This window comes from Dreissena polymorpha, chromosome 10 (genome assembly GCF_020536995.1).
Source record: "Dreissena polymorpha isolate Duluth1 chromosome 10, UMN_Dpol_1.0, whole genome shotgun sequence".
Lineage (NCBI taxonomy): Eukaryota > Metazoa > Mollusca > Bivalvia > Myida > Dreissenidae > Dreissena > Dreissena polymorpha.
The window spans coordinates 46,122,496-46,142,588 of NC_068364.1; the positions used below are offsets into that span (position 1 = coordinate 46,122,496).

General features: G+C 34.8%; 2 protein-coding genes and 1 long non-coding RNA gene across 10 annotated transcripts in view; 2 read left to right on the forward strand and 1 right to left on the reverse strand.

Moving 5' to 3' along the window:
* The window catches only part of LOC127847448 (spermatogenesis-associated serine-rich protein 2-like), an 80,424-nt gene that overhangs the window by 51,299 nt on the left and 9,032 nt on the right, over nt 1-20,093 (reverse strand). The window contains exon 1 of one of the 8 annotated variants that reach the window (XM_052379368.1): nt 10,089-10,135. The exons of the other annotated variants lie outside the window; for them this stretch is intronic. The gene's annotated coding sequence lies outside the window, so the exon portion shown is untranslated. Of the gene's footprint in view, nt 1-10,088; nt 10,136-20,093 lie in introns of those variants that run through there. 8 annotated transcript variants of the gene reach the window in all.
* Nucleotides 529-2,792, forward strand: LOC127847454 (E3 SUMO-protein ligase ZBED1-like). The gene is made up of 3 exons (XM_052379378.1): nt 529-1,490; nt 1,836-1,935; nt 2,191-2,792. The coding sequence occupies exons 1-3, from the start codon at nt 1,159-1,161 to the stop codon at nt 2,674-2,676; spliced, it is 918 nt and encodes a 305-aa protein (XP_052235338.1). The 5' UTR covers nt 529-1,158; the 3' UTR covers nt 2,677-2,792.
* Nucleotides 14,150-17,644, forward strand: LOC127847467 (uncharacterized). The gene is made up of 3 exons (XR_008033975.1): nt 14,150-15,146; nt 16,197-16,297; nt 16,670-17,644. It is a non-coding gene; the product is annotated as an uncharacterized LOC127847467 (long non-coding RNA).

Below are 20,093 nucleotides of genomic sequence, written 5' to 3' on the forward strand. Positions count from 1 at the left end.
CGATACCAATACGGCAAATTTCGATTCGATTCACTGCAATTCCAAGTAATCCGCATTTTAAACCTTACTTTCCAAATCCGACTTGTCATTTGTAATACGTCTAATGTGATTGGTCAATAGCCAATATGGCATCCAATGAATGAATGAATAACATGTTGCGCATTACATCAGCCGGTAAATATGGATTCTCCAGCAACAATGAAAGACGCTCCGTCGAAATTGAAATCGAAAGTGTGGGAGCATTTCGGCTTTCGAGATGGTTGTAATGATAAGGAAACGTGCAAGAAGTGTTTCTCAGACGTAAGTTACCCTAAATAAGGAAGTACCACCAATTTAAGGCAACATCTTAAAAGGAAACACTCCATTGATATTTCATCTTCAAGTTCATCTACCAGTACCACTACAAGCTCTTTGAACACGATAGCCCAAAAATCTCAGACAACGGGTCAAATGAAACTGACTGATTTTAAATCCAAACTGACAACTGACAGGTCTTATTTGATAACTAAATCTATTGCTGGTTTTTTGGCCCAAGACATGCGTCCCTACAGCACTGTTGAGAGTTGTGGCTTCAGGAACATGTTAAACGTACTGGAACCAAGGTATAAAGTCCCTAGTCGACCACATATTAGTGAGAAAGTAATGCCAGCACTATTTAAATCTGTCCAAGATCGGGTAATTAAGCAACTGCAAAATGAAGACAGCATTGCTATCACAACAGATTCTTGGACTTCACGAGCAACTGAGAATTATGTAGCTGTAACAGCCCACTTTATCAATAAGGACTGGCAGGTCGAAAACTATACCCTTGAAACGAAACAATTTGGCAGTTCACACACAGCTGAAAACTTAGCCATCGGACTACAAGGGACTGTGACACAGTGGCAGCTTGTGTGTAATGGTAAGGGTCCTGCCATTACGACTGATAATGCAAGTAATATTGTTCGGGCTGTCAAGGAATCTGGCCTAGGTCAGCATATTGGATGTTTTGCGCATACCATTAACTTAGCAACACAACGGGGCTTGAAAGTCTCACAAGTAGATAGACTGTTGGGTAGGGTGCGACGTGTAGTTACGTACTTCCACAAAAGTACATCAGCCGCAAGCTGTTTGAAGCTGATTCAGTTGCGATAAGGAAAACCTCAGCACAAACTGCTGATGGATGTGCGGACTAGGTGGAACTCCAGCTTTGACATGTGCAGCTGCTATCTTGAGCAGCAAGCACCTGTATATGCTGCCTTGGTAGAGATGAAGAAAGTTAGTGATGTAGCAACCCTTTCAGAGAGTGATGTGCAGAACATTGAAAACATTGTTGAAGTCCTGAGACCCCTGAAGACAGTTACGACAATGATGTGTAGCCAGAAACATCCGACTGTATCACTCATACATCCGCTGAAAGAAATGCTTCTTGGACATCTCCAGATCTCACCGTCTGATAACTCATTGGTGTCAGATATCAAGAAAGCAATCAGCTCTGACCTCAAACCAAGGTAAAGGTGTGCTTAATTTGATTTAATAATCAGAAATGACATATCATAAAGTAAAAACATTACTTAAATTTACTTGGAATTTTGTATAATATCAAATAATTGTATTCCTAACAGGAAACAGTAAATATTGCTAATAAGAAATAAAAATCTTTAGTAAATTGAACTCTTTAAAAAAAATTACATGTTACATGTATACAAAGATCAAGTTTAGGCAGAAAGTGTCATCCCAGATTAGCCTGTTCAGACTGCACAGGCTAATCTGGGACAACACTTTGGGCATGTTTGGAAAGCAAATAAGTTGCAAGTACTGATATATATTGACATACTCTTACTTTACCATTTAAGGTACTCTGATGCAAATATCCTGGAGTTCCTTCTGCAGACTTCAGCCCTTGATCCACGGTTTAAGAGCCTACCCTACCTTGACTATGATTCCAGGCAAAAGGTGTACAGCAGTATTTCGAACATGGCAGGGACTGATCCAATATGCCAGGCATGTTGCTGGCTAATGCTGTATTAGTATTTCCAGATCTAAATGAATTAATTATTATATTTCTTTGTAAAAAGCTAGCTTTTTAGCTTTGTGAGTTTAGTGATCAGTTTACCTCGCATATAAAAGTTCATAATATAGTTTGGATACATGTGGTGTACATTGTAATAACAGGATACCTTTAACAGTTTTTAATTTCTTTTTACACAGAGTGAGGCACCTGATGAGACGTCTCCCAGTGAGAATCCGGTGGCTACTATACCCACGCTGGAGGAAGGAGAACCCCCTTTGAAACTACAGAAAGAAGTCACCAGGACATCAAATGGTGGTGCACTAGCTGACTTGTTTGGTGACATATTTGTTGCTAGGGCAGAGCCCCCGAAAACATCAATTGATATGATGACAGCTGAGCTGGTGTCCTACAAGGAAGAAGATTGTCTCCCTTTGAACTCTGAAGACGGTTGTGAGGTCAGTGATCCTCTGCGTTGGTGGAAGGAAAGGGAGGACAAGTATCCTTTGCTGTCCAAACATGCCAAAAGGCTACTTGGCATACCCGCAACAAGCGTTGCAAGTGAATGGGTATTCTCCACTGCAGGTGATGTTGTGACGGCACAGCGAGCATGCTTGTCGGGTGATCAAGTCGACATGCTTGTTTTCCTTAAGCAAAACATCAGCATTCCGAATGACCTATTCTAAAGCGAGAAACAATATTGATTGAACAAGTTGCGAGACTGACAGTGTTAACAAATAGTTTGTTTATGCTTACAACATAAATTTATTTGTGTTTGTTAATTTTGGAGTTGTTTTTTTTCTACAACATTTTCTCAGTTCATTTTCAAGTAGATTTTGAAAGCCAATTTTTCTTCTGGCAGTTTAAGTGCAGATATTTTGAAGTTATAAGTAATGTGAATTATTACCTTTATAACTTTGCAGATGTTTCTCTTTAATTGACATACAGAAAGTCTCTGCCATGTCACAGTATTTTGTTTTGATCTCTTCATGCTTTTATATTTGTGTCTTGTTCTGACAAAACTGAGCATAATGCATGTGCGTAACGTGCCGTCCCAGATTAGCCTGTGCAGTCTGCACAGGCTAATCAGGGACAACACTTTCCGCTTAAACATGATTTTCTGTAAGAAGGGACTTCCTTCAAACTAAAAATACCATAAAAGCAGAAAGTGTCGTCCCTGATTAGCCTGTGCGGACTGCACAGGCTTATCTGGAACGACACTTTACGCACAAGCATTAAGTCCAATTTTCTCAAAACAAGACACATATGTTTGTTTAACTTCTTGTATTCTAGTCAAAGTCAAAGTTGTTTGCCTAGACTAATAAAAATTCTTGTCAGTTAGTGTGTAGTTAACAATGATGTAATTTGTATCACCTACATTTTGATGTTTTGATCTCATTTGTTTCATCAATACATATTGTTTTTGTTTTTATTTTTCTGTTAAACACATGTGATACATAGTGCATTTTATGTTATTTAAGATAAATCAACAGGAAGTTTTGTTCAATAAATTTGTTACTTATAATATAAAACAATGTTGCTTTTTTAAATTTTATTTAAAAAATTAAACACTTTAAATGTACAACATAATAGTTAATAACAAATACCAAACATTTATTCACGCCCTCGCCCCTGGACAAACCAAACATGAAATAGTTTGCAAAATAAACAGCAAATGGTTTAATTTGAATCGAATCGAAAATAATCGAATCGGACCATTTGGTATCGAAATCGAATCAAATCGAATGATGGGTGAATCGTTACAGCTCTACTTGTTACTGATTAAACACAGAGTCATACATGTAGATGTAACTGAAAGCAATATTGTTCTTAGAATGAAAAAAACGTCATCTTTTAAATTTGCCTATCTATGCAAAAATCATATAACATAAACATTTAGATTGAAGTTTGGATGGAGTAAGAAGCTTAAAACAGATATGTGTGTCATGTATCCATTGAATGTCCTTCTTTATAAGGATCGAGATAAACACTATGGGATTTTTTGGTTTATAACATCATGACATTACATTCAAATATTTTGGTTTCCACCCAGTATGGTCAGAAATATTAAGGACTCTTTCACCTCAGCTTTAAAACAGAAAACTAGAAATGCGTATCAGTATATTTGTGTTCAAAAGTCCTTTGTGCACATGGCCTTCATACTATTAACCCATTGCATGCTGGGAAATTTGTCATCTGCAAAAATGTCGTCTGCTGAATTTCTTAAATTAGCATTTTCTTTTTTTTTTTCAAAGAATACTATCAGAATAGCAAACAGTTTGGATCCTGATGAGACGCCACGTCTATTAAAAAGTCTGTGCTGCTTGGTACAAACATAACTTTACATAAGAGTACTCCCTAAACTCCAGTGGATACAAAACAAATCGCAGAAATCCAAATGATCTATTTGATTATAATTGAATCATTGTAAGTTTATTGATTTTGGTGCCTTTTTTATGTTCGTACTTTGGTTGGACCATTTGGTCCATTTGGCATGATTGATGCAATTTGTTTTTGCATTTTATTTTTTTTTTTGGGGGGGGGGGCATCAACTAGTAGCCTGCCAGCCGGCTGAGAAGGCCTTAAAGGCAATACTATCAAAATATAACTTCCATCAACCTTGTCTTCTCTTTTAAACATTATCTGGATTTAGATCCCCAATAGTTGTATTGGCAGGGGTTTCAATAGCATTTTCAGCAAGTGATTTTAATTTGAACAAATGTCACATCTGCAGGGTATCATGCAGGCATCTACATGTATGTGATATTATATCAAAACAGAACAATATGTGTTTGTCAGAAACACTATGTCCCCTTTTGCACAGCTTTGAAGCTATATATTTGACCTTTGACCTTGAATGATGACCTTGACCTTTCACCACTCAAAATGTGCAGCTCCATGAGATACACATGCATGCCAAATATCAAGTTGCTATCTTGAATATTGCAAAAGTCATTGCGAATATAAAGTTCGTGCAAACAAACAAACAAACCCACAGACAGGGCAAAAACAATATGTCCCCCACTATAGTGGTGGGGGACATAAAAATATATAAATTGGTAATTTTTTAACTAAAAATTTCTACATCAAAAGGTTTTTACAACTTAAAAACCAGTGTTGGTATTTCAAACTTGTGACAACCCACATACGGTGCCAGTATATAAATCTGCCACAAACATTTTCACACGCTATTAAAGTTTCCCTTCTGTCTCCAAGATGTAATAAAAATTGCTGTAAAAAACTGTCTGCCTGATAGTCCAAGCATATTTTGGCTTCATTTAAAATGGTGTTATTTTTTCTTGGGTTACAACAGACAGTGTGCCAAGTGTAACAAATTAAATTCTGATGTGTCGAAGAACATTTCGAGTCACTGACGGTGACCTTTTAATAATTCCCAGACACTGATTACACCACACAGCCATTGTTCAACATGACAAACTTCAGTACATGTATGTGTGCATATATATTGCATGTTTTTTTATTAGAAATCGACTTTCTTACCGCAGGAAATAAGTCATAATAAATCGAAAATGTTCAACTTGATGATTGCTTTGGCTTTCACTTCATTGGGAAGAAAAGTTTTCTATTAACTCCACATGTTTGTAATTTGTCATTGTACATGTACAATGTGGTTAACATATGTTTGAAATGCCTCGCTTACCACAAATAATAAAGCCGGAATTCTGAAGCATGTGCGATTCTGATTCCAGAATTTCTTTAAAACTCCTTGTCAAAAAAAAATCCTCTAGTACATGTAACAACCTTTTAACCCATTTATGCCTAACGTCTAGAAATAAGCCCTTGGCAAACAGCGTAGACCCAGATGAGACGCCGCATGATGCGGGGTCTCATCAGGGTCTGCGCTGTTTGCTTAAAGAAATTTCTGTAAGAAATATTCTTAATATAGAAATAAATATACTAGACATCCCTAATTTTGGAAATAAATTGATCTAGTTTAGATGGATGGGAGAGTCCACTAGGCATAAATGGGTTAATAAATTTATAAGCCCAAAGTCAGAATGTAATTTTTTACTAGTTGGATGACTCAAATTATAAGCAAAGTAGCAAGACCGGTCAATGAAAAAGGGAAGCCTGAATAAGTAAACAAAGTGAAAAATTTAAATCCACACTGAATGTGTCATAAATTTTCCTTGTAAAAAATGGGCTTTGGTACATTCCATAATTGATGAAAGAGCATGGTATCAATCAATATACATGTAGCTGTTTCTAAAGGCTAAATACAACTTGTTATAAATCATGTGTAGTTGTTTTTTCCTGTGACTCCTTTTTATGATCCGATAGATTGGGTCAACTGGTGACTTTTGTTTGCTATACAATACCATGGAAAACCTAATAACTATAAATATTCATTATCCATTGTTTCCGATAAGATAAGTTATAATGAATGTTCAAGAGTTTTTGTTTAAAAAATGTTTGATAATTAAAAAAATAAATTGATGTTGAAATGGTGTCAGTTAGTTTCAGCCATTAGGCTATGTTGTCAACATTTCAAAACAAGAGGGCCTGAAAGGCCCAAAGTCACTCAGCTGAGATTACAAGATATTATTGGGACAAATCTTCTGACCAAGTTTCATGAAGATCGGAAAATAAATGTGGCCTCTAGAGTGTTAACAAGGTTTTACTATAGCCAAATAAGGAAAAAAGCCCCGGCCCCTGGCAGCCATGTTTTTCAACCAACCGGCATTATTTTTTACCTCTTCTAAGATATTAGTAGAATGAATCTTCTGACAAAGTTTCATGAAGATCGGACAGTAAATGTGGCCACTAGAGTGTTAACAAGATTTTACTAAAGCCATATAAGGAAAAATGCCCCGCCCCTTGGCAGCCATGTATTTCAAGCAAGCGTTACCATTTTCGAACTCATACAAGATATCATTGAGACCATCTTCTGATCAAATTTCATGCAGATTGGACAATAAATGTGGCCTCTAGATTGTTAACAAGGTTTTACTAAAGCCATATATAGCCATATATAGCCACATAAGGAAAAATGCACAGCCCCCTGGTGGCCATGTTTTTAAAGCAACCAAAACCATTTTAGAACTCATCAAAGATATCATTGGGACAAAGCTTCTGACCAAGTTTCATGAAGATTGGAAAATAAATGTGGCCTCTGGAGTGTTAACAAGGTTTTACTATAGCCATATAAGGAAAAATGCCCCGCCCCCTGGCGGCCATGTTTTTCAACAAACCTGCATATTTTTTTAACTTGTCCAAGATATTATTGGGATGAATCTTCTGACCGAGATTCATGAAGATTGGACAATAAATGTGGCCTCTATAGTGTAAACAAGGTTTTACAAAAGCCATATATAGCCATATAAGAAAAAATGCCCCGCCCCCTGGTGGCCGTGTTTTTAAAGCAACCAAAACCATTTTAGAACTCATCCAAGATATCATTGGGACAAAGCTTCTGACCAAGTTTCATGAAGATCGGAAAACAAATGTGGCCTCTAGAGTGTTAACAAGGTTTTACTTTAGCCATGAGTAAAAATGCCCCGCACCCTGGCGGCCATGTTTTTCAACAAACCGGCATAATTTTTGAACTCGTTCAAGATATTATTGGGATGAATCTTCTGACCAAGTTTCATGAAAATTGGACAATAAATGTGGCCTCTATACAGGGTTCGCCAAAACCGTCGGTCCGCCGGTCCTGACCGGCAAATTTTTCTAAGGACCGACAAGTGATTTAAGATAATCGGTCCGACTGACCGACACAATCGGATGAAAAATGGTTTCAAAAAGATCACTCAAAGTGTATAATATGTTATTGGATTAATAGAAGGTAAATGCTTATTGTTCAACTTGTGTCAAAATCCTTTTTTTCTTACCTTTATTTTGATGTTTAAAGTTGGATTAGAATTTACTATCACATACGAGTTCAAAATCAACGGTCTTTGTTAAAAAAAGCAACCGAGTGCGTCCGCCATTTTATTTGTTCCATTCAATTCCTCCACAACAAAAAACGCATGAAAACTTGTTCAACAGGCATTTGTGAGCATTTCTGTTAAATAATTTCATTATTATATTGTTCTGGGAAGGATATATTTTAATTTACACACCAACAATTTCTGAAATCAAAATTAGATTTTTCACCCGATGTACTATATTTCGGATATTTTAAAATTCGGACATAGGGATATTTATGTTTTGATTTGTTGTTGATAGTTTGTAGCAATATGTTTTGTGTTATTTCAGACAACAAGAATAAATGGTGGTAATTATCATGGGCCTTTCTATCAAGAAATAGGTGTGAAAGACATTCATTTAATTGAACCTGGAAATCAACCATCTCAGCTAAGAGAAAATATTTTAACAATAGGTGTTGTTTAAGAACTTGTGAAATCGGCTAATAAACAGAAATTGAAGTCATCCAAAGTAGTGTGAATGGGTGTGTGCAATTAAGTCAAACTTGATTGGATGTCACCCTAACTTTTCAAGAACACGGATTTGTAGAGCTGTGCAGGCTATAAAACAGTTTGACAAAAAGAAGTCTAAAAAGAATACCTTTGGTTTATACGTGGTTTATTATTAATATAATAATTGTTTAGTTATATCGACTTTGGACATGTTTTTATTGTATTTTAATGTGATCAAAACCAATAAACATCAAAAAGGTACTCTCTTTTGTTGTGTTTTGCTGTTATAGTTTAGTCGGACAGTGGGACTGACAGAAACTGATTCGGACTGACAAAAAATTTCAAGTCTGTCAGTCCGAATGACTGACAGATTTTTCAAGTTTTGGCGAACCCTGTCTATAGTGTTAACAAGAAAAATGTTGACGCCGCACAACGGACGACGGACAACGCACGACAGACAAAATCAATCACAACAAGGGACAAAATTGTCAAAAAACCAGGTTTTCATTGTGAAAAAAAAATCTGATAAAGGGAGAAAACTCAAACTGAACTTTTGAAATGACCAAAAAAAATTAACCCCCTTTGTAATTTTTTTTTTTTTTTTAAATCTATTTTTAGTCGTGGCGACCTTGACATTGGAGATATTGACGTGATTCTTTCGTGGGACACACCGTCCCATGATGGTGAACAAATTTGCCAAATGATTTTAAAATCTCACAATGAATGACATAGTTATGGCCAGGACAAGCTCATTTATGGCCATTTTTGACCTTTGAACTCAAAGTGTGACCTTGACCTTGGAGATATCGACGTAATTATTTCGCGCGACACACCGTCCAATGATGGTGAACAAATGTGCCAAATGATTTTAAAATCGGACGATGAACGACACAGTTATGGCTCGGACAAGCTCATTTATGGCCATTTTTGACCTTTGAACTCAAAGTGTGACCTTGACCTTGGAGATATCGACGTAATTATTTCGCGCGACACACCGTCCAATGAGGGTGAACAAATGTGCCAAATGATTTTAAAATCTGATAATGAACGACATAGTTATGGCCCGGACAAGCTTATTCCGCCAGCCCGCCAGCCAGCCCGCCAGCCAGCCAGCCAGCCAGCCCGCCCGCATTCGCCAATCTAATAACCAGTTTTTTCCTTCTGAAAACCTGGTTAAAAACTCACCATGAGCACATTGTGCTCAGGTGAGCTAAAAAGAATAGATGTTGATTTAGTCAAACTTACAACAAAAAGTCTAATAGTATGCTAAAGTAGTCCATTTTTATAAGGTCTGGACAGTGATAATGATCATGATGTGATAATGTCTGAACACCTTCTTTTGCAATAATTGGAAAATAAATAAAATCTAGTGTTAATAATAATTTGTAAGTGATATGTATCTATTGCTATTGATTGAAAACATGACTAATGTGGTGCTCAATTTCACGTTAAAAAATATAATAAAACAATACAATTTTTGTTTTAAGCTTTAATGAGCTGAGTAAAACTGGTCAGCATAATTTAATATATTTATGCTTAGTCAAAGTTCCATAATATGAAACAACTAAAAACATACATAATTAATATAAGATCATTTTCGAACACTTAAATTGCAAATCTTATGAGGTACACAAATTAGAAAACAACTTTTGTTTAAATTAAAATTAAAATCAGTTCACAAATTTGAATGTCATTAAAATTTCATCATATTTTCTTACTAAAAGATGTTCCACGTGCACAATTTAGGATGATGATACCAAGCAATGTTATTTTTATATTTAAAAGTTCCAATTTGAAGGCCTGATAGTGTTGACCATGACCTAAGCTTGAGTTATCAAGTGGTCCGCTACATTGTACACTTTTTGGTAGCCAGCCAAGCCACTATGAACTCGCTGCTTGAAAGGGATTGTTATTTTTCCCAAAAGGAACCTAAAAATTCCCAATTGGAGGTTTAAAGAAAAAAAATAATTTTAGAGCAACATTCTTTTAATCTCCCATGCAGCTCTACAAGTTACACTTTATTAAAATTATTTTTTTAAACACTTCAATTCTCATTTTTGAAGCATTAGTTAGCAAAAAACAAAAACACTGATTTTCCAATTTTGGTCAAAATGCCGCAATTTTTCCCAATCCAATTTAAGGGACCCGGCCGATTCCCAAAATGGTGAAAAAAAAACACTGCAGACCTTAATGCATGTGCAGTCCACACGGGATAATTTAAGGGATAACACTTTCCACCTAAAATGGATTTTCGCTACAAAAATTTTTTAAACAAAAAAACAAACTCCATTAAAGCAGAAAAGGTCATCCCTGATTGGCCTATGCTGACTGCACAGGATAATCTTATCCATGATTGGCCTATGCCGACTGCACAGGATAATCTGAGACTTCACTTGAAGTACATGCATTCCCAGAACGAGGCTCAATTCAATTCTGATCCTTCAAGAGCGTATATATTTAGAATGTCAATAATAAATATGCCAGTGTTTTGTATTGTTTTGCAACATATGTGTTTACGATACTGTATCTCAATGTGCTTTGTGTCATGGCCATTACATGTAGTAATTAGTTCAACATTATGAATACCACCCAATTAACTATTCAATTCAATTACATGTATCAAGTCTCTTCACTCACAACTGTACAGGTTTCACAACTTTCTTTTGAACCAAAAGATCTTTAGAAAGTGCTTTCTTTTTTATTCAACACTTATTCTAAATTATACTGCATCAGAATAAATATTTAACAGACCAATTCAGATTTATAGTGTTGTTTGCTGAAATATCATTTACAATTGTGTTTGTAAATGATTTAACTCTTTATACGTGAACCACACCCAACATCATTCTGTCATTTTATACAAAACCAGTGGAGCATTAAAATGAACTAGGAAGGTGCAAGAATAGATTACATTCATCACTGTATTGACTGATCAAATTTGACTTGGTGTGAATAAATATGAACATTTTTCTAAAAATGTTTGTTACATCTAGCTCAGATATATTAAAATCTACATTTAAAGTGCATAATAACTGGAAATTTGGACATGCATGACCAAACTATTAATGTTCATGATTCAAATAATGTAAATTGTAAATTGACAAAGAACTGAATCACTGTAATTAGCTGTCCAAACTTGTAGTCTACATTTTGCAGATAGAGAAAACATTAGCAGTACCACTTGTGGAATGATTTTGGATAAAAAAGTGTGGAATCCTACTAAAACTGTGAATCTAACAGCTGAAATATTTTTACTTGTAGGTATCCTGTATTGGGGGTGCCTAAGAAAATAGTTATGATCAGAACTTCTAACGTTCAATTTTTGTCTTTAAAGACAATAAATATTTCTCCATACTTAATATGCTGATATACACAATGTTTTGCTGACTTGTCAAGAATCACAGTTTCAGATAAACTACCAAAGCAGTGCACACTCTAGCTAGGATATAAAAAGGGCAGGGAGGGGCTATTTTGTAAAAAGGGCACTTTGGATGCGCAGTATTTTATCAAAACGGCACTTTCGAGAGCACGGTTGTATCTGGAATGCTCACTGTTGCATATTAATTTTTACGTTATAATAATTGTTAGAATATATTATTTCCAGTATTATTAAACCGTGCAAATAAAATGTCTACAGTGAGGACCAAATAATTACAGTGTAATAAGAGATTCATAAATTATAATTAATACATTTTTACATAAAAGGGCAGGGTGGGGCCTTGGAGGGGCAAGGTAGGGCTTTGGAAGGGCAGAGCGCCCTTCCATTTAGGCCTAGCTGGAGCACTGCAAAGGTCAAGTAATTAGAAATTGTTTAACCTCAACCTTAGCTACTATCATCTCTAAATACAACATGTCATAAGCATACTTGCAATTATCAACAGAAATATAAGCAAACTTCAAATATGAACATCAAATATTGTCAGATATAATGATTAAACGATTTTCAATAATATTTTCAATAATACTTTAATAGGAACCCATTCTGTGGTGAAAGACAGGAATACAGATACTCTGTAATCTGTATGAAAATCCACAATGAAGGAAAGTTGGTAAACATTGATAACAAAAAGTTACTTAATATATTCACATAACAATGGAGTATGTGCAAAAGCTACACCATACAGTGTGTTTTTTTTCTCACCATTTTGGAAATGGGTCCCTTTGGATTGGGAAAAATCGCTTACTTTTGCCTAAAATTAGTAAATTAATGTTGTTTATTTTATGCTTACAAACACTTTAAAATTGATAATAGAAGAGTTTTCAATATGTTATTTTACTAAGGTTAAACTTATACAGCTGGATTTGGAGAAAATTGACATGTTTAGACTTATTAAAAAAAATATTTTTTTTTTGGAAAGCTTCAATTGGGAATTTTAAGTTCCCATTCTGGAAAAATATATACTTTTTTCCTTTGGGAATTGGTCCCCCCTACCGGGCCCAAATTTGAATGAAAAAATACACTGCCATATATTAGGCATAATTAGGCATATGTACTGTTTAGAGGTGGTATTCATAAAGCTCCTAAGGGTCAACTTAAGAACATTCCTTAAATCATTAAAAATTCCTTTTCATAAAGCTCCTTAGGGTTAACTTAAGATCATTCCTTAAATAATTAAAAATTACTTAAGTCATTTGCTCTTTCATTTTGGTGTCTTTTTCCATTTAATTGGTTTATTTACGTAAATTTTGCATAGAAGAACAGTATTTTGGCATTACATAACTGAAATCATTAGAATTTCAATAGAAAATTAAATCCAGCTCATGTCAAGATTTGCCTTAGGAGCTTTATGAATACCAGCTCTGGTCTTTCAGCTTTTTGAATACCAGCCCTGGCCTTTCAGCTTTATGAATACCAGCTCTGGCCTTTCAGCTTTATGAATACCAGCCTTGGCCTTTCAACTTTATGAATACCAGCCCTGGCCTGTCACTTTGCCTTAGGAGCTTTATGAATACCAGCCCTGGCCTTTCAGCTTTATGAATACCAGCTCTGGCCTTTCAGCTTTATGAATACCAGCCCTGGCCTTTCAGCTTTATGAATACCAGCCCTGGCCTTTCAGCTTTATGAATACCAGCCCTGGCCTTTCAGCTTTATGAATACCAGCCCTGGCCTTTCACTTTGCCTTAGGAGCTTTATGAATACCAGCCCTGGCCTTTCACTTTGCCTTAGGAGCTTTATGAATACCAGCCCTGGCCTCCCGTCTGTAGATCTTCCATAGTCATTAGCACTTTTCTATGGAATTCCATAGAAAATGTTATGGAATTCTACGGAAATCGATGGAAATCCATGGAATTTGATGGAATTCCATCCACTTGCCAATTTTCCATCTTAAGCTGTTATGGAATTCCACGGAATCTCGACTAAAATTCCATGCATTTCCACGGAATGTATGGAAAACACCATGGAAAGTTGGACTTAGCCATTTTTTTCAACGGAAATCGTTATGGAAAATAACTTATACATTTTCTTGGATGGAAATCAATGGAAAATAACTTATAAATTTTTGCTGGTTGTCTGAAATGTATTTGTAGTTTAATACATGTATGAATATATTTGCATTATGTATTTTGTATTTAAAAGAAAATGCAATAAAGATAATTATAAATTTGTTCTAGAAATTGGAACAGTTCTGGAACTGTTCCATATTTGTGTTCTAAAACATATGTTCTGGAATTGTTCCAAAACAGTTTTTTTAGAATAAATCCAGAACATTTTTGGAAAATGGCTTAGGACTGAAACTGTTCCAATAATTTCAAGAACCTTTTTAGAACATTTCAAGGACAAAAAATGGTCAAGAAATTTCTAAAAATGTTTTAAAATGTAGTTCTAGAACACATCTAGAATGCTTTAAGAACCAGTAAGTTCTACAAAAGTTCTAATGGGGAATAAGAACACATATAGAACACCTTACACTTACAAATAGCCTAATAGACTTCATAGTAGCGACAGCAGCAGCAGCAGTAGTAGTAGTAGTTGTAGTAGCTGTATAAGTAGTAGTAGTTAATGTTGTTGTAGTAGGTGTTGTTGTTGTAGTAATTGATGTAGTAGCAGTAGTGTTTTTTATATCAGTAGAGGTTGTGGTGGTAGCTAGTAGTAGTAGAAGTAGTAGCATTAACAGTTTCTGTAGCAATAGTAGTAGCAATAGAAGTAGCAGTAGTAGCAGTTGTTGCAGTAGAAGCAGTTGTTGCTGCTGCTGTTTTTGTTGCTGTTGCTGCTGCTGTTGTTGTTGCTGCTGTTATTGTTGCTGTTGTTGTTGGTGGTGGTGTTGTTGATGTTGTAGTAATTAAAGTAGTAGTTCTGCAAAAGTAGGAGTAGTTGTTACTTTGAAAGCAATTTCTACAAGTTTAAATTCCTTAACCCTGTCCAAGTGGTATATACACTGTTTTTTCTCAATATCAAACTCAGCCAGTCCAGGTTGTCAAATAACAATCTATCTGATAAGACCAGCGCGTGTGCTGTGAGTCAGATGTTGGGTATGTTTGCTGCAAATCTATTGGTTATAAGATATAACAGCCTTTTCTAATTGGCTGAATTCAAATACAGAAAGTTTACCTGTTAGATTGAAACATTAAACATGGTGGACAATGTACTGGTTTAACTTGTTAAAATAAAGTTAAAGAAATTTAACAAACAGAAGAGTTCATTAGTTTTTCCATTAAAAACACTTTCTTCAAATACTTATGTATTTATATCATTTGGAAATTGACATGAAATATTGTTAAAGAGTGATGCATACAGTGTTTGAGCAGGCTGTCTAGGAATAGAACAACAACTGAAGGTTTGTGATTTTTATTATTTCTAAATATTCCTTTAAATTTAATCTTCTTATGACATTATTGTAGACCTTTTTATGTGATATTTGAGGTTTTAGTATGGCAAATATTAGTTTAAAAGCAGCTGTCACCCAAATTTTCACTTAGTGGAGTTTGCAGGTTGAAAAAGGAAGTAATAAGACCTATGTGGAGAAATTAATAACGTTGAATGTAGTATCGGAATTTTATCATGCAAGGTTATAGAACTGAGGCTAAGGAAGTTTTGTACTGTGCATGTTGAGCACTCAATGCTCATTAATGGTGTTAATGTTTATTATTATCCCCCGCCATAGGCGGAGGGATATTGTTTTGGCGTTGTCTGTCCGTCCTTCCATCCTTCCGTCTGTCCGTCTTTCCATCCGTCCGTAGCCATATCTTGGAAGTGCTTTGGCAGATTTCACTGAAACTTGGTGTGAGTATGTATATGGATAAGAGGATGATGCATGCCTAATGGTATTGTACACCATTAGTTAATAACAGAGTTATGGCCCTTTGTACCTTGAAAAAATGCTTTTTTGTGTGTCCAAGGCCATATCCTGGAAGTGCTTTGGCGGATTCCATTGAAACCTGGTTCGAGTATATATATGGATAAGAGGATAATGCACGCAAAATGGCATTGTACACCATCTGTTAAAAACGGGGTTATGGCCCTTTGTATCTTTAAAAAATGCTTGTTTGAGTGTCAAATATAATACTTATGTGTCCAGAAGCATATTGGCGGGGGATATCAATTCAACGTTTTTGCTTGTAAATAAAAAATTAAACCAATGGAATTGGTTTTTAGGTATCTGAGTAAGCATTTTCATACCAATAGAATTACACATCATTCTAATTATAGCAATAATAAATTTGTACTAATCATACCAACAAATTAAGTTATGCTTAGTGCTTTGCGATGTATTCACTTCGTTTTTAGTTCTCTTTCTAAAGACCATTTAACAACTTAATATTTAAAACAATTCATGAATTACGTTCCCTATACATTTTCATTATGTGCTTTAATTACCATTGACCAGTTGATGGAAGATACTGCAGAGTTTGGCAGGGAAATAATCCAACAGCAAAGCGGCTCTTTAAGCGCATTTACCTAGAGGACTTACAGGGCTACAAATTCATGGTAAATATTGTCATGCCGTGGGCTAGATAAGTTATTTAATGTTAACCACCTGAAAGTATTTTGTCTTTTTGGAATTCAATATATTAGTCTAAGTCATTTTCACTTTTCTGGATCCTGGGATAACTTTAAAAGTTCTAAGTATTTTTTCATGAAACTTGAAACATGAACAGATGACAATAAGGACATTTTGCACGTCATTTCATGTTGTTTATAATGCAAGAATTCTGGTTGCTATGGCAACAAATATATTTAACAAACTTAAAATAGTGAAGTTTAACAGGTAGGGGACCATATTGCTTTGCAATCTCTTGTTATAGTTTGAATGTAAATAACTCTTTGCTTTAGACATTTTTATGATTTTTTATTCTGTAGAGCACATGTGAGCAGTATACAATGTACCTCATACCAAAAAGGACCCGGAGGCAGTGACTGGTGTTCAATATTCTCAGAAGAAAAGGAAAATGGCAGTGGAAGACTTGGACAAACATTTTTAGCCTCTGTGTTAAGCCTGGCAGTCTGTGGCTGGTGACATGTTTTATTTTGGTTACTTCTTGTAAAAAAAAGACCAGTTATTTATTTTGTGAATTGTATTTTGTGTTTGTTTTTTGTCTTAATTTATTTGTTGTTTTTTTTAATTTAGGAATTTGAAACTTGGATAATTGAATTAAGTCCGTGTTCAACAGTACTGAGCATAGTATAATAAATAACAAATTTACAACAGTTGTTAATTTGTTATGTATTATTATTAACTATGCTCAGTACTTGAATACTGGCTGTCTGCATGGGAATTTGTTTTCTAGAAAGTTGGTTTCAGACGTAAATATTTGAAGTTAACCTTCGGAACTTTTCTAGAATTTTACTGGAACACATCAACTAGAACTGAACTTCTGTTATCTTACTGAAAGTGTTCTAGAATTAATAAGGAACAGTTGTTGAACGTTAAAATTTATGAGAAAAAACTCTAGAACAATTGTGTGTGATGTGTGTGTGCATGTAATTGTGTGTGTTTATGAACATATGTGAAAAAGGAAGTATATTTGTCATAAGATAAATGTAAAATTCTACTTCTATGTTTTATATTGTGCCTTTTATAAGTTTTTCTGTTCTCACCTGTATATGCGTGCATGTTTATGGATGTGTTTTTGAATGTGTGCATGCATGCCTGTGGTTAAGAGAGTTGGTACTTTATGAAAATGTAAAACCACTCATTTTTGAATATGTACTGTGACTGCATGTGTGTGGTAAATGATTGATGCCAGATCTTGTTCTTGCTTAACTTCTATGATGAAACCTTTAGTTACATTCACATTTGTTTTTCAAAATCAATAAAATGCCTTTGATCTATAATCTGTTTTTATTTCTATTTTATTCCAGCTTTATATTAAATTCCATAGCTTTTCATGGAATTCCACGGCATTCTATGGAATTCCACGGCATTCCATGGAATTCCACAGCTGTGCATGGAATTCCACGGCGTTCCATGAAATTCCACGGCATTCTATGGAATTCCACGGCATTCTATGGAATTCCACGGCATTCTATGGAATTCCACGGCATTATATGGAATGCCACGGAATTCTATGGAATTCCACGGCATTTTATGGAATTCCATCCCATATCAAGTCCCCCTTCTGTTTTTTTTCACTTTTCCATTGATTGCATGGAATCGGATGGAAAGTTAGTGCCAATACTCCACGGAATTCCATCTTACGATTTCCATAGAATTCCATATGATTCCACGGCAGATCTACAGACGGGCTTTCAAAAGTATTTTTTTATTACTACATGAAGTGAATACAAATCTACACTACTTAAAAGCAAGTATTCCACAATACTTTCCTACATTGTTTTTCTGTTTCTTCTACTTATTCAAATTTATTCACATAAACCAAAGACCTATAAAATACACAGATTGGAAACTTTGCGCCTTATCGGGCTATCTCGCGGCGGGGTCACGTGGTCGAAAAACTGATAAGAACACTTTGGATCAGCAGACGATTTATTCCATAAATCAATCGGAGGAGTCCGAAGATAGCCGATGTATCACGATTGCGATAAGATAGCGACGTGTCCAGTAGCAACGGCTACGATTATCGAGCAAAGTTATGCGAAAATGTTACGGCGCTCAAAAAAAGGCGGCTGTAACTTGGTCAATAATGATCCGATTTTTATAAAATAAAGTTTCATAGAAACATGAGTAATTATGCTTTTACAAAATCTCGATTTTATCAACCTAAAATAAGAATTTATAATGCCGCAATCGTGAATTAATAGCGCTATAAGAATTTCCAAATCGCGGCGAGAATGCCGTAGAATAATTTATTTAAACTTTTGCTGATAAAATTTTCTTGTATACATTTTTCATTCAAACATTTAAAACCTTATAAAATAATATTATTTCAAAACGGATAGATATATTGTGGCACATAAATCTAGGTCTCTGATAAAAACAACATTACAGTATAATAAATGCTATGATCGTTCGATCCAAAAACGGTTTCAGTTAGTCTTATTTCAATATTGATTCTGTGGATTTTCCAATTTTTTAATTCTCTATTTTTTATTTAGATCTTATTCATGAGTTATAGGTTATTAAAGTTTTGTTTGTAACCAAGTTTTTTTTCTATTGGTAATTAATAAAAGCTTTAAGTGTCATGGACTAGGATTTCGCGAAAAGAAAAAAAACAACATTTCACGCGCGTGTTAATTGTCGGATCAATTAGCGAACTGAAGGAGATGTTATGTTTGTATGAAAAATGACAAAGGTTTTCACAATGAACCAAAGCACGTTTGACGACAGGTGTGTACAATAGGGTATAAGAGCTAAACATTGTACCAACTTTGTACAAGGCAAAAATCCTTTAAAATGAACATTTTCCTCCAGTTTGTTTAATTCAAACCTAGATAAACATATCACCAAGCATACAAATCTGACTTTATCTATTTGGGATGAAAAATGAAAAAGTTTATCAAAAAGAACAAAAACACGTTTGACAACAATCGTGTACAACAGAGGAAAAGAGCTTAAAATTGTACCAACATTTGTATAAGGCCAAATCCTTTAAATTGAACATTTTCTTCTACGTTTTTGTAATTTATACTTAGATTTACATCTCTCCTAGCATAAAAAGCATACTTCAACGATTTGGGATGAGAAATAGAAAAGTTTAAAAAAAAGAAACAAACCACTTTGGCGACAGGTGTGAAAATGATTGAATGAAATAACAGTATAAAATTGTACAAAGGCAGAATCCTTTAAAATGCCTTATTTTCGTCTACTTTTTATAAATCATACCTAGATTAACATCTCACCTAGCATAACCATCTTACTTAATCAATCTGTGATGAGAAATGAAGAAGTTTTTGAAAAAAATCGTTTGGGCCTTTCAATTTTTCAAAAATTATCGAAAATGAACAAATCCATTGTTCTCTTTCAAATTCCGATAAATTAATAATACATAAGAATACTAACTACCAAAACCTGAAGCATTATCAACAAAGAAAATAAAAACTTATTTTTATTTACACAAAAAAATATTAATATTGCTGTTTGCGGCGACCGACTTTGCCCATACCGGTAATTGATTGCTTTAAAACAAAATGGACGACAGTAGCTGGAACAGGGAAGAATCTACAGGTACACCGGCATCTCCAAAATCGATGTCACATGACCCGCGTCCGCCGTTAGATATTATCACATATCGCTATCACGAAGACAAGAGTTTCCAATCTGTGTTATCTATAGGTCTTTGCATAAACTACTGAACAGATCTAGGTTTTGTATTTTTGTTAATAA

What these genes read in the sequence shown, in the direction of transcription:
- LOC127847454 (XM_052379378.1), top strand. Translation starts at nt 1,159, where the DNA reads ATGGATGTGCGGACTAGGTGGAACTCCAGCTTTGACATGTGCAGCTGC. An exon ending in AGCTCTGACCTCAAACCAAG is followed by an intron (nt 1,491 to 1,835) that starts GTAAAGGTGTGC and finishes TTACCATTTAAG; the next exon opens with GTACTCTGATGCAAATATCC. An exon ending in ACTATGATTCCAGGCAAAAG is followed by an intron (nt 1,936 to 2,190) that starts GTGTACAGCAGT and finishes CTTTTTACACAG; the next exon opens with AGTGAGGCACCTGATGAGAC.